General features: G+C 40.1%; 1 protein-coding gene across 1 annotated transcript in view; it reads right to left on the bottom strand.

Moving 5' to 3' along the window:
- The window catches only part of SLC24A2 (solute carrier family 24 member 2), a 174692-nt gene that overhangs the window by 67254 nt on the left and 81954 nt on the right, over window positions 1-25484 (bottom strand). Inside the window, exons 2-3 of the mRNA XM_065406686.1 lie at window positions 11517-11555; window positions 10138-10246 (exon numbers count right to left, since the gene is read on the bottom strand). Of these exons, the coding sequence (XP_065262758.1) occupies window positions 10138-10246; window positions 11517-11555 (148 nt within the window). The remainder of the gene's footprint in view (window positions 1-10137; window positions 10247-11516; window positions 11556-25484) is intronic.

The raw sequence follows: 25484 nt of genomic DNA, 5'->3' as shown, positions 1-25484 counted from the left end.
GTCAGAGAGGGAGGAGCGATAGAAAAATTCATATAATGACAACAAAAGAGATTAGGTTCTCTCTCTCTTCCCAATCCCCTTTGCAGTCTCTGCTAGCCATTATTGCTTTTGAGGCAATTCAATTAGCTGATCAGAGATCTACCCCTAAACAAATGGTAATAGAGGCCACTTCAAAAGTTTTACTAGACACAATTCTAGTACCTATTCAATCTAAATTTGAATCAAAGTTGGATTTGGTCTCATCAAAGATGTTAGATTTAGAACAAAGAACCACCACAGTTGAAAAAATGCTAAAGATCTAGCAGAGAAGATTAACAGAGCACAGGTGCAAAATGAGAGTTCTAAACCTCTAGCAGGGATTTAATAAAAGATAATACTTTTGTAGATTGAAAAATAGAGGTAATGAAAAAGTCTATATAATCTACTAATAAAAGGATATTAGGCATTCTGGAATTTATAGGGGAAAGAGTTATTTTGAAAGAATTTCTTGTTTGTTCAATCTCACACCAAATTTGATCCCACTCCCCATCTTTTACATATTCCATAAACCTCGCAAGTCTTTCATAGTTTATTCATTGTCTGTTTCATCTGTCTCAGATGGCATAATCACAATGGCTCTGATATTGCTGTATGATGCGGAATGTATTATGACTACAGCATGCAGAAGAAAAGGGAACATTTTTTTTTTTTTTAACAAAAAGATCTTTTTTTCCCCTTTCTGATATTTGTTGAACTACTCAAAACCAGAGAAGAAAAGTATTGGTACAGAAGCCTAAATTCTTGTTAGACTTTCAAGCTTCCATTAGACTTTTCTACTGTGTTTGTACAGCATCTATCACCATATGGGGCACTGGTCCATGACTGAAACTCAAAGGTGCTATTGCAATACAAATAATAAATAGTAATTGTAAAAGTACAGCTTTTTTGCATTGATGATGCCAATGTCATCTCATTAACACATTTAAGCAACAGTCTTTAAGGGTACTGAGGACAATATGCTCATCCTCTTTTTCTTTTATCACACCTTCTACTTCTTGTGTCATGTCACTAAGTACAGACCCATTATTCCTGGATGCAGAGCTTGCAGATGTGATCCTGCTCACATTGAAGTCAAAGGGAGCATCATCATTGTATTCAATAGAAACAGGATCAGACCCCAACATCCTGAAGAGATATCACCCATGTGGCTCCTGCTTTTATGCTAAATAAACCAAGGACACTTTTTGACATTAATATATGGAGATATACCTATCTCATAGAACTGGAAGGGACCTTGAAAGGTCATTGAGTCCAGTCCCCTGCCTTCACTAGCAGGACCAAGTACTGTCTATAACAGTTTCTTTTTTTCCTTTTGCCCCAGATCTCTAAATGGCCCCCTCAAGGATTGAACTCATGACCCAGGGTTTAGCAAGCCAGTGCTCAAACCACTGAGCTATCCCTCCCCCCATGCTATTTTATTTCATAAATACTTTTTAAAAAACAAAACAAAACTAAAGCTCTCAAATGCAAATTGATAAATCAGCTCAAAATATTACTTCAAAACAAAAATCTCTGCACTATTCTAAAATATCATTTGCCTTGCACCAAATGCACATATCTTTACAGAAAGTTCAAACTCTCCAGCTGTCAAAATGAGATTTATTTCTGATATGTACCACAGGGAAAGCTGGAAATTCAATTTTCTATTATCTTTGGCTTTGAAATCCAAAGTAATGCTTTGAGATTCCCTGAGGAGAAGAGCTATTTAGCTTGTTTCTTTCTCTGCTTTATGATAGGTATTAACAGGGCTATCTAAAATACCATCTGTAGCTAGCCAAACATATTTGCATTTAGTTGCACACAATCCAAGATCTCTGTTTTTGCTATGTTGTTGCTCACCTTTTGGCTAAGCTAACCACAAACATTTTCCACATAGTCTTAGGTGGGTTTTTTTTAAGTTTAAGGTGAACTGAAAAGTTTTTTTGAAAAAGTGGCTGAGATCCTAAACCAGTAACATATTATTTCTAGAGGCAAAAATTTCCAATAATTCCCCATTAAAGAAAAATGTCTAGAATCTCATTCTCCTTTGCTTTCCTGAAAAGTCATGAGGTTTCTGTGTTCGGTCTAGAAAAACACTGAAAGTAGGGCATTTTGCTGCATTGGCTTCTTTGCTTTAGATGGTAGGGATCTCTCCAGATCTTTGCAAAGTTGCAAAGGATCTCAACTCAGTGAGATCTTTCCTTTGTCAATAAAGATCCCTGGCACATTTTAAAAGTTATAGGGATGCTTGTCTCAATGGGAGCAGGGGAAGGAAATATCTGCAAGGTTCACTCTGTGAATATTTCGCCTCAACTCAGCTTTACATATATGTAGCCATTAATTCTCTTACTAATAAAATGCAGGCACCTTTGTTGTGAAAAAAAAAGCAAATATAATAAATCGCAGCCTTTCAGCACCAGTACATTTTTATGTAATAGGATATTTTGGAGGTGGAGTATAGAAGGAAACAGTAACTCATCCAACTGGAGAGATGCAAGATATAAATCTGTGAATTTGGGCAAGACACTGGGTGCAACTGTGCCCCATGATTTTTCAGGCAGAGATTCCCCTCTGTTTATGGGTCACACCTTTCTCACATGGCAACAGGAGAGTCAGCCATCTGTGTAGCAGAGTTCTTCCTATTGTCCAGACCCCAAGCAGAACACTTTGTTAGTCTGGGGATTCGTGAGTGTCAACAAGCTGGAAATGAGTGGGCTGCCAACAGCCTTGCAATCTTCCTGCAAAGATTCTTCAGGAAAATTAATATATCCTCAAGTTATATTAACTTTCTGAAGCCCCCACACCATGATTAAAATCCCTCTTTAACTGGAGCACTTTGAACAGTCACCAGTAGGAGAAACCACAGCTGCATGGTTGCAATACAGCTACATTGCCAGGGAGTAGGAGGAAGAGCTGTCAGGACACAGATCCCATATGGGATGGGGCCTTTGCACAGATGGTCCTGCCTCTCACTGTATCTGTAAGATGGTGGACAGGTTCTACAGCCTGTTCTATGTAGGGGTTGGGAGGGTAGACCTGGCACCTCAACACAACAAGTAGGGAGAAATATTCGCAGGGTGAGCCTTGCAGCTATTTCCTTCCCCTGCTCCCATTGAGACAAGCATCCCTATAACTTTTAAAATGTGCCAGGGATCTTTATTGACAAAGGAGAGATCTCACCAAAAAGATGGCACCCTCAATAACATAATGCCCATTAGTGGCAGGCAAGGGCATTGCTTCCATACTCATTTAGAACCACTGTTTGCATCATCAACACTGCTTTCGACATCTTCCTGGGTTTTCCTAATCCATAAAAGTGTCATTCTAGATAAGGCTAGAACCTTATAGAATCTGAGGTTTGACATTCATAAGAGAAAAATTCAGTAAAGGTCATTGATTCTCATGTTGTTTGCTTGAGACCAACTGGTACACATTTTATTGGGGGTTCCTTTTTCCATATGGAGCTGATTAGAAATAATAAATCATTTATATCCTTTAGAACATGTCTGGATCATTTAGGTTGCATTTGATGATGAACAATTCTGTATCATTTGCAGTTGGCCTGCCACCAAAATTACAGTAAGTGCTTCTTTGTTTTTGTTGTGAGAGTCCTTGACAGAACAACAGTTTTAAAAGGTAGCCTTTTCCAATAAGGAAATAAAGATGAGGGGTAGGGATTTATATTCTTCATTAGCCTGACAAAGAGGGCTGAATCCTGATGCGCACTCAGGTCCCTTACTCCCTCAGAGTAACTATAGCCACCCTAAATGATCCTGGGAATGGTCAGGTGGGCACAGTATGGAGCAGCTTCTCAGCCATGGAGCAGCCACTCATCCATTCAATGGGTGAGTCCTGCTAAAGCAGAGATAAGCTTCCCACCACCCTGACAAACCTTCCACAGGTTTCAGCCCCCAAGTCTCCCCTGCAGATGTCCTACAGAAGCTACTGCAGCTTTGGAGTTGCAATAAACAAGAGCAGCCTATACGGGGAGACGAGAGCCTCAAGGAATGTGTGGTCCCCAAAATCTTATCTGGTGGAAGTGGTGGGAATGGTATTGGAGGAGTCTGTCGTTCTGGCCTCTGAACCCATTTGTTTGTTGGTTGATGGGCTGTTTCCTGCCATTCAGAACTGTCAGCTGGTACTCAGGGAGAGGGCACCACTTGGTCCCCTCACTGTCTGTCCAATTTAGACTCCCCCCCCCGTCAGTTAGCTGGAGCTCAGGGATGCAGGGGGTGCATTTTTTCACTGCAGGGGGTGCATTTTTTCACTGCAGTGTCACTTCCTGGCAACCCCCTTGCAATACATAGCATGGGGAGAAGAGAGTCTTGGATTCCACCACCAGGGATGGAGAGAAGCAGCTGCTGACAGCATGCTGGCTGTTGGTGAGGAGGGCCCCCCTCCTATCTCATGATTGCATGCAATATTGCCTGTGGGTGCGAAGCCTAGGCAGTCTGCAGAGTTTTGGCAGGTCTCTGCAAATGCTGAGTGTGCGTCAATCAGGATTTGTCCAACAGATTTTTAGATTGTTAAAATGATGACCATGGGTCTGATCCTGTGAGTTGCTGGATACCTCACATGTCCAACTCACAAGGTAGCTACAGTGGAATGAATTCAGGAAGGAGAGGTAAAAGGGCAAGGATTAGGAACACAAAAATAAATCATTCTGTCTGATCTTTTCTTTGGCTTGTGGAGGCAATTTTCAAAGAAACAGTTTGAATGGTAGAGGTTATACTCTTGGGTGTTACTAAATGTAATGCCTGCACAGACTTTGTGATGTTAAAATAAATAAGGCAGGCTGGCTAGCTTTTACTGAAAGATCTGAAGGATCCACATTTATAGAAATAGCCTATAGAATGTGGTAGGGATGAAACCAATAAGGTTTATTGAAATAATTCGAAGCATGCTATGAGATTTAATAGAGGATGATATCCTTTCCATAGAATTTTAAAACCAATGTATAGAATTTAATAGAGAATTATATCCTTGTTATAGAATTCTATAGGTTGATTTAAAAATTCTATAGAAACATAACATTCTCTTTTAAATCCTATTGGATTTTTTCATACAGCCTAGTGCTTTTTACCTCTCTGGATGAAAGATCAACCTTCCTATTTTTTTTAATTTGATGTTCAAAGAAGACCCCTGCTTCCCTGCGTTAAATTGGTGAAGGGTCAGAATTTAAAACACCTAAGGTTACTTTAGCCTGAGATCTGTATTTCTAAATACAAAGTGTGAAAGGTAAGATAGAGGCATAATGAAATGCCCTTTTGTATATTAAAAAAAAACATGAAAGGTCTTTGCAGACATATCCTGAAAAGAGATTTTGCAGGTTTTTATTTCCAAACATAAAAAACAAAATAACAAAAACAAAACAAGTTTCTTAGAATAATGACTAAGCCATAGTAGTATGGTGTCCAGAAGATTAAGACAATCCACCTGTGAAGCACTTAGATACTACAATGATGGGCGCAATAGAAAATCCCCAAAATAGATATATATGGTAGATGGCTTGACCTGTGTAATCACTGTGACCATTTAACAGCAGTATTTGAACAAGAAAGAAATCGTAGAGACTGGCGAGAGGCTAGCACACAGGAGAAGAGGAGGGGTGGGATATTCATAGACCTATAAGTTGCTCCTAATAAAAATAAATAGAGGGATTTTCTGCAGCTTCCCAGCAGTAAGGCCCTGATCCAAAGTCCATTAAAATCAATAGGAATCTTTCCACTGACTTCAATGGCCTTTGGATCAGGACCTAATTATACATGAGTCAGTACACTGAGTCTGATCCTGCAGCTCTTGTTGTCATGAGTAATATTGATACAAGTAATTCATCTGACTTCACCAGGACTATCGAGCGAGGAAGGGTTGCAAGATCAGCACTTAAGCAGAAACAAATTTGGCACAGGACATTTCCTGGAGATTAATGACTGGCTGGGAATAGTTGATGGTCTGAAGCACAGCCAATCATTAATTTTAATCCCCAGGAAATGTCCTGCTGCAAGGTCATTATTGCTATAAGATAAAAATGGGGGAAAAAAACAATGCTACATTGATTTTGTTTTGGTGATCCAATTTAAATTGATATGCAGAGATCATTTCTAGCTAATGAAAGTCCTGTACATTTGCCAGTCAGAGTGGTTAAATTGATAGTAGTGAACATCTACACTATGGCCAAGATTTTCAAAAGCAGAAGCCTAAATTAGGCTTTTAAATCCATATCTGGAAACCTGCCTGATTTTCAAAAGTGCAGAGCATGCAACAGCTCCCACGGACCTGAGTAGCTGTTATTAATTATTATTATTATTTGTATCAAACCCACATGTGTGTTAAGCAGTTCGCAAAACAAAGAGTGGGGAAAAATTCCTGCTCCCAAAGACCTTACAATCTAGAATTCAGACATGACACAACAAGCAAAGGTGAGAACAAACAGGAGGGAAATGGGGAGAGGAAGGACAGGATCACATCAATAGAATCATGTGGTTGTGACTAATAATTCATGTATATTTTGGGGTGAGTAAAAACTGCTTTTGTTATTTTTTTAACATAATTGCTATTTATTTCTTGTTTTCTTCCCATAAGAAATGAAGTTTTAGATGTCTGAAGAGGTAATAGTGGTGGCTTGACAAGTGAATTATTCAAAAGTGAATACTATTAACTATTTTCACTGAAGTACATTAGTTGCCAAGGCAAATATTAGGTCACATAGGTCAAACTAACTTTTTTACTTAACAGACCAACTCTGTGTGTGCATTCAGGCCCATATCTGCTGACTTTTGTGGCAAAAAATAAGATTTGACTTCTTTTCACTCTTGGTAGCCTTACAAAGCCAACATAGGTCTGGGAGAATGAGCTGGATTCTTTTCTGGCACATCCATTTTCTACACATTGTTTACTGAATTACAAGTGTAGAATTTTTATTACTGATTTTGATATATGAGCTAGGAAAAAAATAAAAACATGACTTGATTTTCCAATCCCAGAGTGTCAATGTTATAGAACGTTTAGTAAAGATCTGTAGAACTCTCCATGTGTCTGCTTTACAAACCTCTTGGAATGCAGAAGATCTGAAGCCCTGAGTCTGAAGTGTCTCTCTGAAGAAGTTTGAACATAAACTTGGTAAGCCATAGCAACGGAATATGAAATCAGATAGTTATTTTCACATGCTTCTCCTCGACACAGCCTAACAGTCATTACTACATTTATGGGCAAATCAGGGTTAAAATCCTTGTCCTATTGAAGTCAATGGGAGTTTGATATTTGCACATGCAGATAGTCATTATGGTGCCTAGCTAGTGATCTGTACATTAAATTAGTGTGGTCTATCACAGTAATTACATATGCAAATGTAGACATGCAGGTCACAGACATTTTTGCATGTGCAAGTAGTTTTCTACTTTTTGAAAATTTAGTCCAGTCATTTAACTCTGATTAAACTCTGTTAAATGAAACAAAAATGTGGCTAGACTTTCTAAGAAATCCAGTTAGAAGCCAAGACTGTTCAATTCCAATTTGTAAGGAAAAATCATGCCAGGATGGACTTGAAGGCATGGAAGAAAACATGGGGACTGTGATAGAGATGGTGGGAACACTGAAGGAAGCTTCCTCAGATATAATTTAAGATGAATGCAATAAGCACTAAGCAACACTGTATTAAATAGTATTGACTAAATATTTATTTTACTAACATGGATTAACTACTATATACAGCCAAACACTGAGTTATTTGCTACAGTAATTACATGATCTGATTTTTAAAAGAGCCCAGCACCTACAGCTCCCAAATTAGAACACAGATTTAGAAAGCCCTCCTTCTGAGACTATTCTAATGAGAGGATCCTAAGTTCCTCTTTGGTACATGTTATATGGAGCAAGACTTGCAATGGGGAAGAATTGTGGACAATGGTATACAGAGGAATCAGCTAGGCCTGTGAAACATATGAAGTAGGGCTAGGCAAACAGGTTCTAGATAAATAAAAACTGGCTGATCATCAATCTTATTTCTGAATCTTTATTGAGGCCTGTACTGGGGTTCAGTTAAAAAGTTAATGTGATTCTCCCTAATCCACTTTTCTGCAGCAATCCTCTATGTGGCCTCTAGTAACTCCTACCTTTAAAAATGAGTTCAGGAATCCCATTTGTGTCTAAGCCCAAGTGCCTCCACTTTGAATTTCTGTAGACTCTAGCACGTGATGTGATTGGAATAGTTAAACCAGAGTGTGCAGTAGCACAGATGGAGCTAGGGACCTACAAACTTATCTTTAAGGATGGGAGAGGAAAATGGAGGGGTTGTGGTGGGGGGGAGGGGGAAGAGTTTACAAGCAGTGGTAGGTGATATATCAAGCTTCTGGAGGATGGAAGGCCTGCCTCACAGGTAGGTGGAGATGGGACCTGAGTTGGGTTTGGGAAAGGAGTTGCAACATTGAGAATATCTGCTTGCTTTGATATTAATAGATTCATATCTATCCTCTTGTATGGCTATTCAGATGAAGGATTCCAAGTGGGTTACCCCAATATGTTTCCTAGTTTACTAGGTATGGTAATAGGACTGGGCACAGTCTGTGACTGACTCTATGCTACTTAAAGGGGCAGACTTTGGCAGTTACATAATGCAGCATCTATTAAACGGAGAAGTGCAGCCTCAATTGCATCAACAGAGAGAACCACAGGGCTTCTGTAAGACCAAAAGCAGTGGAGGCTGCTTTCAGATGGATAGGGACATATGATTTGTGTTCCTAGTATCCTTGTGGTAATGGTATAATTCTAACAAAAACGATAGCCATATTTTTTTTGGCAGATTAAAGGAACAAAGGGTTTGGATTTGTACTATAAACCTTTCTGAGTGCAGGATTAATGGTGTGGATAACAGAGGAGCTAAAATATGACACTTTCATTTTGCATAATAAGTGTTAACTTGCGAGTCTGGAGAGTGAAATGGAAAGGGAGATTTACTGCTTTAGAGTGATGCAGGGCTGGGTTTATTTTGTTTTTTTTTTATTGTGTGAAAAATGTTTGCAATTTAAAAACATACCCAGTGAAATCTGATTTCTTGGTATGTACTATGAAGAGTAATTTAAACGTATTAGGGTGCTTCATATATTTTATAATCACTCAAGTTTGGAAGTGATATTCTTAGACATTTAGGACCATTTGAGCCATTCACATCTTTTAGGAGGAATTATAACTTTGAAAAACACATGATTGCAGAAGACATACCTTATTGCAGCAGGGAAAAGTCATGTAATCAGAACACACACTTCACAAATAAATACCTGGGTTTGGATCTTTGGAAATCCACCTGAAGGGAGTAGTGGACAAGGTGATACTCAGATTCAAACCAAACCAATATACAGTTATGTTTTCCATCTAGAGGATCACACAGTGAACACATTACTTGGCACTTTGATAATATCAGCAAAAGTGTGTGTGTGTGTGTGTGTGTGTGTGTGTGTGTGTGTGTGTGTGTGTGTGTGTGTGTGAGAGAGAGAGAGAGAGAGAAAGATGGGGTGGATGGGCCGGGGGAGGAGTGGGTTGCAGATCAATAATGGCTCTGAGTTGATTGTGGATAATCGTATTCTATCTAGTCTCAGTGAATATCCATCCAAAGCCAAGATTGCAATATCTCAATGTTGTCTACATTCCATATTACAAGTTAGTTCCATGTTTAGCTTCCCTGTGATATACTGACATCAAAGCCAGGAAGAGAAAATTGACATCCCACACAAGTAGCAGTAAAAACATCTTTCTAATTTTTACATCCTTGCCCAACATGAACTCTGTTCAAGCCCAAACTAGACAGAGAGAGAGAGAGAGAGAGAGAGAGAGAGAGAGAGAGATAGTACTTACAGTGCATCCACCAGACAGCCATGATTATTATTGGTATCGCAGTGAAAGCAATCCCTATATGTCACAATCCTTCATGGGACTGTATATACTGTGGCATTAGAATGCAAGCCCTCTCTCAGAGATTGCAAAAAACAAAACAAAAAACAAAAACAAGCAAACCAAAACCAAAGAGAAAGTAGTTCAGATACAAACAACATTTTTGTGAGTAAAGGGGAAAATCTTTTTTTGTTTTGTTTTCTACATCAGAGAAAGAAAAAAAATTTATTGGGATACCTTCGGCAAGTGGGTCGAGTGTGTGAATCATAAGCTGAAAGATGCTGTTTCTCATTAGACTGTTGTGGAGAGATGCAGAGCTCCCGCCTCGCTGGAGACGTGGCTTGGTCTGAATGAAAAAAGAAAAGGAATTTAGCCTTTTCTTGAGAATGGATCCAGTTACACTATGAGCTGTATTCATCTCCCAGTGAAAACATTTCTAATTTCCACCGGTCACATTTTGTACTAAGTAATGTCACGTATACACCCCCTTTCATCCCAAAGGATCCACTGGGGTCATTCATCAGTAGACTGGGACTCAGGAGATGTGGCTTCAATTCCTGGTTCTGCCACAGACTCCCCCTGACTCGTTGGGCAAATCAACTGACCCCTCTAACTTTGTCCAGCCTAGGATTTAAGGGTGCGTTGTTAGAATGTGTAACTAATATGTTCTAAAAGTCTAGCATAGACAAGGCAGTGTAGACATTATGTGCTAAATTTGTCAAGTTAAAACCTAGAGGGGATTCTTTTAGGGGAGAGAAAGAGCAGTTGACAGTCATGGCAATCTTTAGTTTCATTGTGGAATGATCTAGCTCTGTCCTGAAGTACACCAGCTTCTCATTTCGAAGGCCTGCAGTCCATTACAGACCATTTGATATAATCAAAACGATGTAGAGAAAGGTTAAAAAAATACCCCATTTATACGATAGCATCTTAGACAGGCCTTAGGTCAGTTATAGTAACAATGTGTGCCTCTGCCTATGGTTTTCCATCAGATGCTGTTGGCAAGGTTGGAGAAAAAATAAAGGACTTTCAGAATGATGATAAATAATGTGCACACATGTGCATGCACAGACACACAAAATAATAGAGCTAAAATAAAACATCTTTAATATATTTTAACAGGCTTATAAACACCTAGAAGAGACTCTCTTTCCTGTGCCAATAATTATATAGTATAACAGTAGCTGCAGTTGTACAGCCATAAGATTCTTAGAGAATACAGCCATTTTGTGGATGGCAATATTCACAAAACATTCCATTTGGCTGGATAATAAATAATAATCAGAGCCAACAATTTGTAAAACTAACAAGCCCCTGACAAACCAATTAAAAAAAAAAACAGCTGAAGGAAATATTCTGTTTTCAATGAAAGCATGTACAGGGCACATACATTAATTCTTGGTGCCAAATGAAAAATTATAGAAACTGAATACCAGAATTAACTTGTCATTTTAACACTGGAACTTAATTATTTTTAATTGTATAGCAGCATTGGGGGTGGGGAAGGATGATAAGTTTATTAAAATGCTGAAGTGTGCCAAAGCAAAGTAAGATTTGTCTTGCCCACACCTTCCAGAAACAAATGCCCAGACATAAAAATACAAACTGCTGCTTACCGTCAGTGTTTGGTCATCCTTGTCCCCAGCATTAGGTGGCTGCATGCATGGGGGGGAAAAAAGAAATGTCACATGGTGCATGCATACATTTTCAGAGAAGAACATCAAACAATTGAAGAGACAGCTAAACAGCAAGTACTTGTGTACTGAGTGACATAGATTCTATGGGCTAGAATGTGATTTCACAGCTCTGGAACTATGTGATGTTAAAGACCTTAAATATTCTGTAGGTACTAGGTAATAGTGGATTCTTTTGAAAAGTTCAAGCTGAAATGCTCCTGAAACCTCTTATCTTTGCCTCTGATATGTCACTGAATTTCAGGGTCTCAATTATAGCCAATGGGCTAAATCTTGAAGTCCTCATTTTTTATACAGTCTTTAGTGAGGCAAACTCACATTGGCTTTGATGGGAGTTTGCCTGAATGTTGAGTGTAGTAAACTAAGTAAGATCATCAAGGTTGGACCATTATTGATAATGATTCCAAATGATGATCTTGATATCTTAAAAAAAGAAGTTATGAGTCATTATATAAGCTTATTTTTTTAAACACCCATCTTAATGGGACTCAGCAAAATGCCATGTAGACCTAATTGACAGGATCAAACAGTTAAGAGCAGACAACATGGCAGCAGAGTATTGCCCTCCCATGTACAAGAATCAGGCTCTGGGGTGAATTTTGAAGACATTGCAAACTACAAAATAGGTGACTTGTGTCTCACAGATATTCTTTCACTCTTCTGAGCACAATAATGGCAAGACAATGACATTTATAGGATGAAAAACTGGGGAAGACTTTGGGTTTCTCTGCAAACAAGTCGACGTAGCGATCCCTAACCAATATTATATGCATGGGTTGTTGTGATGAACAAAAGATGTATTAGTGATGGTAGCCTGGATGTTTTGTGCACCACAGAACTATGTTTCTATAAATATTTTTGGGAGGATTGTGATAATGGACAATAAACAGAGTCATAATGTTTTCTTAAATCTGCTGAAGCCCACAATACAGTGTTAATTCACCAGAAAATACACACAAAAGCACCAGTGAACTATGATTAATAAAACCTTGCATACTCTACCTGTGTTACAGTCAACCTCATGTGATTATGCCCCTTCCCTCAAAAAGCAGTGTTGTAAACCATTTCCTCCATACTAAGCTTTCTTTCTTTCTATCAAACAGCTCAACAAATGGTGCTGTATTCTACAGCACAATCCCTGGGGGGAATTATCCAGTGCAATGAGCTCAGCTTTTTGACACACATCGAGATTAACTGTTAACACGCCTTTTCAGTTAGCGAATTTAACCTTGGGGGTTAAGTAGAAGAGAAATAATTATGAGCAAATACTGATACTGAAGCAGTTCATTTTTGTTCCACAGTGAGCAGAGGAAGCACAGGACTTAATTCTTTATGTCCAAAATGTCCCCAGCTGAGAACATCAATTTGAAGAAATGATTATGTGAGAAAAGACTATCTTTTGGTCTGTAATGGATTCCCCCCTATCTCTCAAGCCAGGCTGACTCAGTGCAAACAACAACTGGGAAATAGCACCTGGGGAGAGAGCTTTTATTAGAACTTAAAAAAAAAGAAAAGAAAAGAAAATTTCTGCAGTAAAAGGTCAACAAAATATGCTCATTTATCCTTAGACAGTATTTTGATGAGTATTGTTTAATAATGTTGTGTACATATATGTATACATATATAAATTCTATAAATATATATGTACACATATATTATTCACATATACTTTCAGGGGTTGTTATTGTATTATTCCTTCCCCACAAATCTGATCTGTGTTCATACGGGGGAAAATGTACTATAAGGTGAAATTTTCACCTAAACAGGGATCAGCCCAAGACCACTTAAATAGCTCTTAAGCCCCCAAAATAGTCTCATTGAGTTCAGTGGGTCTAATCATGTGAGTCAAGTTATTCTTATGTGTAAGTGTTTGAAAGACTGGGTCCTTAATATGGATGATAAAAATGATCAACAAAGGCTTTTGTATTTGAGGAGATATGTGGTCCAGTCCATATCTTGCATTTTGAAAAAAGATCCAACCAAGGATGAGAAAATATTACTGAGTTTTAGCCACTTATTGGACATGATCTTGCAAGGTGCAGAGCACCCTCAACTCCCATTAAAGTCAATAAGAGCTGAGAGTGATCGGTACGTCTCAGAAGCACCTACCACTTTGTAGGATCAATACATAATCCTATCCAACACCCCTTCAAATCAGTGGAAAGACTGCCAATGGCTTTAATGGGAGCTGGATCACGTCAGGTAGGTATATTAAGATAAACAACTACCTTGCTTAAAAGAAAATTTATAGCCTGTACATTTTAATTTGTACAAGATAATCATTGAAGTAAACAGAAATACTGGATTTTGGCAATACATATTCCATTTATATTTTTAAAAAAGATTTCAGTAGGATGGAAATACACTTCTGAAATGACAAAGGTATTCTCTCTTTCTACTACTGCAATATGAAGTATAAAACTGTTAAATGGATATTTTTTCAAATGTGGTAAATAATATATTTGTTCCTGTGCTGAAACCTTGTATATCAAGTTGCATTGCAGAAGAAATATTCATGACAAAAATATAAATAGACGTTTAGGAAGAAGATGCTCACACAAACATTAACAGCAGAAATGCGAACAGTGGGCCCACATTTGAGTTAGTGAACACCATCAGTTTCCATGGACTTCAGTGGTAGGTAGGACATTTCACATCTTGCAGGATTGGATCCAGTGTCTCTAAGCCTTGTACAACTGAGCATACTTTTTGGGCCTGATCCTGCAAATACTTATACACATGACTAACTGTATTCACATCAGAGCTCCCACAGAGCTCAGATATTTTTGTTAATTATTTTAAAACCTCTTAATCTATTTTATATTAATTATAAACTCTTTAATACTGCAGTGCAAGCACAATTAGTTCAAATTGATGACTGACATGAATAAAGCTTTTTATAAACGCCAAATGATATCAAACAGGCTATCTGTATTTGTGTTGTACAGCATATGAGCCAAAAAACAAAAATCTAATGGAAAACGATTACACCAATATAATATTTCTGTTTGAAAAAAATATTTTTGAATTGACTACTAGTGTTAATGTTAAAGAGACACTGTCAACTAAAAATCACATATTGCATAGAAGCAAATTTTATTATTTGTTATAATAATGTCTTAAAATCAAATATATTTGTCACTACTTATGCCCTATTTTTACCTTTTTGTTTTTTGTGGGTTTTTTTAGTTTGGACAATGAAAAATCTCTAATCCCATTTTTCTTTTGTTTCCAGCCAGTTTCACATTCAGGTTCTCAGTGCTGCAGCATTTGGATTTTGAACACTTCAGGAGAATATTTACATTCAAAAATATTGTTTTCATTGGATCATCCTAATTGGAGAAGCCTATTTTTATTAGTCTTAGGTTTTATAAAGCTTACGTATTTAATATAAAATTTAAAATTTGGCCCAAATTTAAATCGATTATGTCCCTTTAAACCAACTCTGAATACAGTTTTTTGTACATAGCTATAATGATATTAATCTTTTCTTTAGAAAACAAACGTTCTGTACAGGAATGTGTGCGCTTTTATCAGGACAATCACCACATATTAGCTCCTTTTTAAACTGCTATTTCCATCCTTTTGTTTTGACTTTTTAATTTCTGCATTGCAGATAGTTCTAGAACAGATACTAGGAGATGAGCACTATACTCTTTGTAATTCCACATCATAATTAACTTACAGCTGTTGATAGTTTTTATAGTATTGCAAAATACATACAATTGCATTGTGATATAGTATCCAGTGGACCATACCTTATTGTGCTTACACAATAGTATTCTTCTATCTTCATATCCATATGATCGTTAAATCTGCAAGGTTTTTCATACCTGACCTAAGAGCCCTGAGCATTTATTTCAGGAACAATCCCATATCTTTCCTGCTTGCTATTAAGGCTGGAACATTGGAAGCCCTCCAATACCTATCCCTATGTCTACACTACCACTTATGTTGGTATAATTTATGTTGCTCAGGGGTGTGAATAATCCACCCCCCGAGCAACATACGTTACACCAACAGAAGCGCCAGCGTGGACAGCGCCTTGTTGGTGGGAAAGCTTCTCCCACTGACCTAGCTACTGCCACTCATTGGGGGTGGATTAATTAAGTCAATGGGAGAGCTCTCTCCAGTCGGCTTAGAGTGGCTACATATTTCATAGATAAAGCTTTATATCCATTTTTCAATTTTTTTGGTTTAGCCTCTTACTTTAAAAACATCTAAACAAATACCCTTACATGATGATGCCATAAATACCTTCACCATCTGGTATAACACTGTTTGACAAATATCTGATAGTGATCCATGTAGATATTAAATCTGATACTCAGTGGGTACAGCCTGTCTAGAATGCCAAACTGACTGAGATTATCCATCACCTCTCTCCCTGAAACGCCAACGTCCAAGGAACTGACTCAAATTACATAAACTGTTAGCAAATACTTTTCAACTGAGGCACAAGGGAAGGGGAAGAGCAAAAGCATAGCCTTGCTTCCACCTGCCCTTACTCACCTCCTTCTCATGCATTATGGTTAACCAGAACCTGTCTATAACTGTGACATAGTTTAGTTAGACCCAAAATTGACATTAAAGTCCATGTAATTCTTTTTTTAAAATAATTTTGATTGTTCCTAACTACAAATAATAAAAATATAAATAATGATTTATTGTACTTTCCCTCTAAGAAAAAACAATGTCCATACACGAGTAACATACTGGCTGGAAATCTGTGCAGTGAACAATCTGTGTAATCCACAGATGGCATTGTTCCTCTCAGAAAATATTTTCCCCAAAGAATGGGCCAAATTTTGAAGAATTCTCACCAAACAGCTACATATTCTTGCAGGACTGATGAACCCTCATGAGGATTCTCCCAAAAGCTTAGTGCCCAGGCCTGATGATCAGTATTCTCATAGTTCTCTTTGGTCTAGTAGTTGAGCTGTCAGGGTGAACATCTATCTCTATATTATCTATCTATGCATTTAAACCACACTAAACACCGTCCTATCTGGGCACCATCACCCTCCAGATCTCCATCGTTTGTGGGGATCATTTCCAGGAGTGGGGAGAGAAGATGATGCGGAGGAAGGATGGGGAGCTAGGAAGACAGCAGCTCACTGTTGAACTAGTCGCTCCTGCCACTAACATGCCCACACGATAGCTTGGTGCAAAGTTAATGCACAGTGGATCAGCAAGGAACGTATATGAGTTCCCAACCTACTCATTCAGTGAGGCCTTCTCTAAAGAGGTGTTTGGGGTGCAACAACAGTTGGCAAGGCCATGGAAATAAGGGAAGAGCCAAACTGCCATGGGGTGAGGTGGTGGAAGATAGTTAAAGGGCACAACACCTCCATACGGATTTCTCTGGCTTCCAGTGAGTCTTGGGGAAGCTTCAAGTTTTGGGACCTGAACCCTCTGCCACTCCAGAGAGAAGGGATGGCTCTGGCTTCTAACACATCTCAGAGAATCTTCAATTGCTATCCCTTCCAGAAGAATGGTAAGTAAATCCATGAGTGAGTTTCTTCTCCCATACACAGGAATAACGAACCCATAAGTAGTAAATGGGGCTGCTCCTGCTTCCCTTGAAATCTGTGGGAGTCCTCCCATTGACTTCAGTGGGAGCTGGATTGGGCCCAAAATTTGTACAGAGTTTTGAACATAAGTGCAAAATATCACCATCATCAATAAAAGACACCTGGGAACTTCAATTCTTTATCAGATGATATCTTTCCAATTCACTCCAAAATCAAAATCAAGTATGCATCTGGATTTGGTTTAATTTTTTTAGGAATATATGCTTAATGAACTGTGATAATTAGACAATTGTACAGTCCCACTCTTCGTCCCAAACACAAACTAATTACAAATCAGATTAGGCATTCAATTCAGTTCGTTCAGCACCAGGTTATGGTATCAAACAGTGAAAGACAGAAGTGTAATTGGCTTTCAACATCCTTTTTAAAGTTTGGACACAAAAATTGTAAACAGCTTTCCAGTAGTGGCCTCACCAATTAAAAGGTAATTATCAAATCCCTGCTCCTATTTGATGGCCAAGGATAGGCTAGTTTTTATGAGCTGTCAGGCTGTGATTCAGCTCTTTAGGTGAAAGGATATTATACAAGTTTGACATGTCTTTTCTTTTATCTTAAATATTTTTCAAAACATTATAATAAATTAAAAGAGATTAATGATTTACTGGATGAGCCATCACTGGAAGTAAGGAAAGTACATTATGTGCATTGACTGGTAGAGTATAGTGCATTACAAACTGTATTTAAACTCTGTAATCTGGTTTCTCTGATTATTTTTCTGATATAGAATGTGGGGCCAAGTTAGGGGCTTTACAAAGAAGTTGTCCCAGGTATATTTTATAGGTACATATATTTTTATGGATGTCTTCTTGCATTGCTTTTCATAAGTAGCATATGGCTCATTGCAATTATACAGGTATCAGTAAGTCACTGTTTGTCGGCTCTGAAGAAAATTATAAAAGGCAGTTATTTTAGGATGGAAGGTACCCAAACGTCCTTTAGGCTCCCTTAGACATACTCACTTATTTAGACTCCTTCAGACTTACAGACCACATTCACAGGTGTTCTGTAATTGTGGGTGGGTATCTTCTCAATGATCCTCACATACCCACTCTTCTAATGCCAAAGGGAGTCTAAGTGAGTGTAGTTTACATGCCAAAAAGCTGGAAGGTGTAATTTATAATGATCCTAACCTACTTTAACTTAAACCTTCTGCTGAATGCTCAGGCTGAAATCCTGGCCCCACTGAAGTCAATGGAAGATTTGCCACCCTCAATACGTAAATTACATAGGATTTCACTCTCAGTATGTAAATTACACTTCCTTAGACTGTTACCTAATTCCCTTAGACTGAGAGTAACTGAGAAGGAGTGTGAGTATGAGGTGTTCTTTCTTACATATCATCCAGTCTAAATTAAACATCACCTGAATGTGGCCTGTTAGAATCCAAAGCAAATCACTTTGTAGATCTTATTAAGAAAAGAGCTGGAGAAGCTAAAGCTCCCCTGTTTACAGGAGGGCTTCTCAAGGGAGAAAACATCTTTACTCTATGAACTAATACATTAAGTTTCACAAGGGCTGTTTCCTGAATTTAGTTGAGCTTGCAAGCCTGCTTTATTCACGCCCATCAAGAAATTTCTGAAGCGAATCCTGACCCTGAACAAATATTGAGACAAATTTTCAAATTTGGGTGCATAATTGCATCTGCAAAATGTGTGTACATTTCTGTTTTGTCAGAAGTCCCAGCTCTACGCATATCTAAAGGGTTTTATGCCTTCAAATCAGGTATTTTCTAAATACCAGTTTGTTCATGCAATTACCCAGTGTGTGTGCACAAATTGAATCTTATCATAGATATATTAAGGAATTGCATCTTTGTTAATTTGAGAATGACAAATAAGTGGCTTAAAGATAAATCAGCTGTTAAATCACATTCTAGTCTGAGGCCAGTTGCTTTAGATCCAAATTTTGAGACATTTACTCATGTGAAATAGTACCTTACTCCCCCAGTCGGTCAATGGGACCACTCCTGGAGTAAGTACCTACTGAACAGGAGTAAGAGTTTAAATCTGGCCCACTTGTCTTAACTGCTCTGAACTTACTAAAAATCAGGTATCCTTGATATTTGGTTTAGGAGAGCAATGTAATAGCACAATAATAAAGGCCCTGTGATTATTTAATTACCATAATGCCAATCATAATCATGTAGTTTCAAGATGTCATTTAAATCTTAATGTTAAGACTTGTCATTGAAAGGTTTGTCTCTTTTTTCCCTTTAATTGCAATCTAATATTTTTAAAGACATTGTTTCAATTGTTATTTAAGTCAATGTCATTTTTGGCAGTTTATAGGCTAGGTCTACACTGCAGCGGGGGTCCGACCTAAGATACACAACTTCAGCTACGTGAATACCGTAGCTGAAGTTGCGTATTTTAGGTCGGCTTACCTGGCGGTGAGGACGCGGGAAAGTCGACCGCTGCCGCGCTGCCGCCGACTCCGCTGCCGCCTCTTGCCGAGGTGGATTTCCGGAGTCGACGGCAGAGCAATCAGGGATCGATTTTACCGCGGCTTCACTAGACGCGGTAAGTCGATCCCCGAAAAACCGATTGCTACCCGCCGGATCGGCGGGTAGTGAAGACAAAGCCTTAGAAGGGGAAAAGGAGGGGATTTTTCAAAAATGGGAGACTAAACTTAAGCTCTTATACTGACACTTAGATATGTACCTACCAAATTAGCTGCCTACGAGTGTCAGATTAAGTGCATAAATATAAATCTGTACTGGCTAGCTTCAGGTACCCAGATGTGAAAACTAGGCTCATTACTTTTAAAGCATGTTTAATTAATATGCTGCTATTGTATTCATAATATGACAGGTTAAAAATACATTGGAAGAATGTTATTTGAGTGCTTGACTTGTCAACCTAAAAGTTAGGAAATGCCAGAATTAAGGTTCCCTGTGTAACCTTAATTTGGTCCCCTTGTGTTTTAATTACATGATCACATACTGTTTTTTCCATAGGACCCTTATCTCATTCAATGTACAGGATGGATGGTGCTCCGGGTGTAAGGCAGCTGTTCAATATTTCTTATTACTCCCATAATTTAATGTGTGGCCCTTGGCCTTACTTACTCACATGATCCAAAACTTGCAATTAATATGGAATTATTAATTTCCTCATCTCCATAGTATCCAAGTGTTTCATAAACATTCATGAATTTATCTTCACAACTCCCATGCAAAATGAGAGAGGAGTACTATCCCCATTTTACAGGCAGAGTGACTGAGGCAAGAGGACACAGTAACTTCACTGATCCAATTTACAGCATCAGTAGCAGAGCCAGCATTACAACTCAGAACTCCTGATTTCCAAACCTGTGTTCATGCTGCCCAACTGCCAGAGCGGCTGAGCATCCCCAGCTCCCACTGACTGCAGTTGCAGTTGTCTCAGGTTGCGTACTCAGAAAGTGAGGAACATTCATTTAGTGAAGTTTTAGTAAAAAGCTGCAGAGGCCTGGATAGAATCTAATTCTGAGTGTGATTCACTTGCCTCAATCACAAAAGCATGCTTTTTCTTCTCATCTTATTTCTTGCAGAAGTTGGAAGGTGTGCAGTGAATGCGACAGGGGTCCTATAGTTGATAGCCTCTGTCACTACACAACCCTCATTCACTCACTGAGCACCATCCATCCTGTGCACTAAATGAAGCAAGGGTCCTGTGAATAAAAATAATATGTGATAATGTCATTAAAGACGGAATCAAAATGTAAATACCCAAGGGAGCGGAATTTAGAAAATGCTGGAATTAAGGTTGCCCAGGAAACCTGAATTTTGAGTGCTTGACTTTGCTGCCTGAGGACCTTTACTTTAATGTAGTTTCCCTCCCTTTTTAATTTCCAGGTATTTCTTTAAAAGGCAGAGCCAAATTCTATTATGAGAAACTGTGACAACATCGCCACCATGTAACAGCAACAAGGCTGAACTATGAACATTCTGCACAGGTTTTACATGTTAAGCTAAGAGACAAACTACATTAGCTGGAGAAAACTGTTAACTTGTGTGAACCAGGCCACACAAAAGTCAACACAAACTCAGAAACAGGGTTTCATGCACAAGTAACCTTGCTTTTTCAGATGGCATATAGAAGGCCCAAGATATGACATGCCCTTTTTGAGAGGCAGTGTGGCTACCGGGATGGGACTTGGATTCTAGGCTCAGGTTGTGTGGCCTCTCAGTGGAGTGTGAGTCCTTGCTTAATAAGGCTCGGTCTACACTAGTTATGTCGGTATAACTACGTCGCTCAGGGATGTGGACATAGTGATGTAGTTATACCAACCTAACCCCCAGCATAGACAGTGCTATGTCGATGGGAAGGCTTCTCCTGTCAACATAGCTACAGCCTCTTGGGGAGGTGAAGTACCTGTGATGACAGGAGATGCTCTCCCATCAATGTAGGTAATGTGCTGTAAGTGGAGACAAGGCCTAAAATTAAGGGGATAGAGTTACTAGCATAAGCTAAAAGTTATAAGTCTGGAACTCATGGTTCCCAGAACAGGGCGCCTTCCCCTAGGCTAAAGGATATTTTAATAGAGGGTAGGTGGCAGCTGGAGGAGGAGGAGGATGCAGACAATCCATTTTGTCTGTGCTCCATCTGGAGTTTGACCTCTGTGTGACATGCTGAAGTGAGACCTCCAGGTGGGTGCACACAAAGAATGTGGATGGTTTTGGGGATGCTTCCAAGCACAAGGTGTACTGTGCCAACCACAGACAGGGGATGGTGATTTTTGAATTTTCATAACCCAACCAAATCTGAATGGATTACCATGAATTTAGCAAGGAGACATTAGAGCTCTTCATAAAAACAATTGCATCAATTGTTATAGTGGAAAGTGTTACTCAACCTTAGTACAGGTTAATACTATAATGATTTACATTGATCTATTGATATATCTGCACCAGGAGAGACACTGCACTCTAAAGGTGATTCACCCCAAGGGAGGCCAGGCAGCGGTATCACAGTCTTTCTTCCTTCCGGATTTCTGATGTGGGAGGGCAGCTGTAATTTCTGCTGAGGACTCTATAGGAGCCCTATTAGCATACACTGCTGAGGGGATATGCTGAATCAGTGCACTCTCTCTCATGCCCCCTTTCTGGCTGGTACTTTTCACGTCACCTCCTTTCCACTGCTGCATCCTTTCCACCTCACTAAACTTTTTGCCACTGGGGCCCTGCACCTGGATTTCTGCCAGCTTCAACTGGCAGAAACCTAAACTCGATCTGAGTCTGAAAGGAGAAAAATAAAATAAAATATGACTGAAGCATATAAAATAACGAATGAACAGAAAATCCAGCTGAGCACTGCTAAAAATTACTGTTTTCCATAATATCAGAACAAAATGGCATTCAAATGAAATTTAAAAGGCAATAACACTTAAAATGGATAAAAGGGGAAAACTTTAATCACACAATATATAATCAGTGGAACTCACTGCCACAGGATATTGGCAAATAGTTTAGTAAGAGTTAAAAGAAAGATTTATCACATTTATACTAAAAAAGGAAAAAATAAAAGTAGCATCTGCCATTACATGACCTAGGATAAAACTTCAAGGACTACCAATAAATATACTTCAAGAAGTACAGTGATTACTCTTTGGGATCAGTAGGAAATTTCCTTCCATTGCATAGCATTACACATTTAGGTACATGATGGGGTTTTAAGCCTTTCCCTGAAAACTCTAACACTGGCTACTGATAGTGACAGGATACTGGTCAAGACAGCCCTTTGGTCTCCTTAACTATGAAAATTTCTATGTTCTTATTCTTTCTGTGTTTGGGTTAGCATCTTCTCGACACCACAATGGAGATGGGGACTAATAAACCACAGAACAGCACTCCTCAGAGACTAGGGGTATGTCTACACTACGAGAGTAGTTTGATTTTACTTAAATCGAATATGTGGAATCGATATTACAAAGTCGAACGTCTGTGTCCACACTAAGGACAGTAATTCGACTTTGTGAGTCCACACTAACGGGGCAAGCGTCGACATTGGCAGCGGTGCACCGTGGGCAGCTATCCCACAGTTCCCGCAGTCCCCGCTGCCCATTGGAATTCTGGGTCGAGCCCCCAATGCCTTCTGGGGGAAAAAATGTGTCGAGGGTGGTTTTGGGTAACTGTCGTCATCCAACCATCACTCCCGCCCTCCCTCCCTGAAAGCGCCGGCGGGAAATCAGTTCGCGCACTTTTCTGGTCAGTGACAGCACGGACGCCACAGCACTGCAAGCATGGAGCCCACTGCGACCATCGCTGCAGTTATGGCCGTTGTCAACACCTCGCAGCTTATCATCCACCTTTCCCAGAGGCAGATCCTGAGAAATCAGGCGAGGAGGCTACGGCAGCACGGTGAGGACCTGAAGTCTGAGAGTGGCACAGACCTGTCACAAAGCACTGGACCCCGTGCCAAGGACATCATGGTGGCAATGGGTCATGTTGATGTTGTGGAACGGCGATTCTGGGCCCGGGAAACAAGCACGGACTGGTGGGACCGCATAGTGCTGCAGGTCTGGGATGAATCACAGTGGCTGCGAAACTTTCGCATGCAGAAGGGGACTTTCATGGAACTTTGTGAGTTGCTGTCCCCTGCCCTGAAGCGCAAGGACACCCGGATGCGAGCAGCCCTGAGTGTCCAGAAGCGAGTGGCCATAGCCCTCTGGAAGCTTGCAACGCCGGACAGCTACCGGTCAGTCGCGAACCACTTTGGCGTTGGCAAATCTACCGTGGGGGTTGTTGTGATGCAAGTAGACAACGCAATCATTGAGCTACTGCTCTCAAAGGTAGTGACCCTGGGAAACGTGGAGGTCATCATAGATGGCTTCACCGCGATGGGATTCCCAAACTGCGGTGGGGCTATAGATGGAACTCACATCCCTATCCTGGGACCGGACCACCAGGCCAGCCAGTACATTAACCGAAAGGGCTACTTTTCAATGGTGCTGCAAGCACTGGTGGACCATAGGGGACGTTTTACAAACATCAACGTCGGATGGCCGGGCAAGGTTCATGACGCTCGTGTTTTCAGGAACTCTGGTCTGTTTAGACGGCTGCAGGAAGGTATTTACTTCCCGGACGACAAAATAACTCTTGGGGATGTGGAGATGCCTATAGTCATCCTCGGGGACCCAGCCTACCCGCTAATGCCCTGGCTCATGAAGCCCTATACAGGCGCCCTGGACACTGAAAAAGAACTCTTCAATTACCGGCTGAGCAAGTGCAGAATGGTGGTGGAGTGTGCTTTTGGACGTCTCAAGGGGAGATGGAGAACCTTACTGACTCGCTCTGATCTCAGCGAAACCAATATCCCCATTGTTATTGCAGCTTGCTGTGTGCTCCACTATCTGTGTGAGAGCAAGGGGGAGACCTTTATGGCGGGGTGGGATGTTGAGACAAATAGCCTGGCTGCTGATTACGCCCAGCCAGACAGCCGGGCGATTAGAAGAGCCCAGCGGGATGCGCTGTGCATCCGGGAGGCTTTGAAAGCTAGGTTCCTGAGTGAGCAGGGTAACCTGTGACTATTAAGTTTGTTTACAGAGAAGCTGAACCTGCCCCCGTTTCTTTACCCAGTAAATGTTCACTATCCTCTCCAGTTACATACCCCGTTCACCCCGTTCCCCCCCTTCCAACACACGTTTAAAAATAAAATCACTTGAAATTTGTTAATGAACACCGTTTTCTTTATTACTGTTTTTGCGGTAAAGTATTGAACCTGGGACGCAGACTGTGGTGGGGAGCGGGTGTAGTGTAGTGATGCAAAGGACGCTTCTAAACTCCAGGAATGACAGGCTCCGCACTGGTGGACTGGTTGTTTCAACGGAGCCTGCCACCCCTCCTGTTCGGGACTCTGTGTGTGGGGGCTATGTGACTTTGTGGCAGGGGGAGGACAGTTACAGATCCCCTGCTGCGTGGCTCTGTGATCCAGGATAAGGACCGCTGCATAAGATCTCTAACCGCCCTCCCCCGCCACAAAGTCACATAGCCCCCCCCACACACAGAACATGAAAACCACCTCCCAGACTGACCAGGGTAACTAGTGACTGCAATGTGTGTGTGCCCTGCTGCTGAACCTGCCCCCGCGTCTGTACCCTGGTAAAGGTGACTGTCCTGTCCAATTACCAACCCCCTTCCCCCCCTTCAAACAGACTCTCCTCTAAAAGAACATGATGGAAACGGTAATTAACAGAAACGTATTTTTTATTAGCAACTACACATGAAACTGGGGGATGAAACTGGGACGGGGGCTTGGGTGAGGCGGGAAGGAAAGGACTTATTAAATTTTGGGGAATGAGAGCCTTCTGGTACTTG

Source organism: Emys orbicularis, chromosome 6 (assembly GCF_028017835.1).
Source record: "Emys orbicularis isolate rEmyOrb1 chromosome 6, rEmyOrb1.hap1, whole genome shotgun sequence".
Lineage (NCBI taxonomy): Eukaryota > Metazoa > Chordata > Testudines > Emydidae > Emys > Emys orbicularis.
The sequence above is the reverse complement of the archived record's forward strand: the minus strand, read 5'-3'. Positions and strand labels throughout refer to the sequence as shown.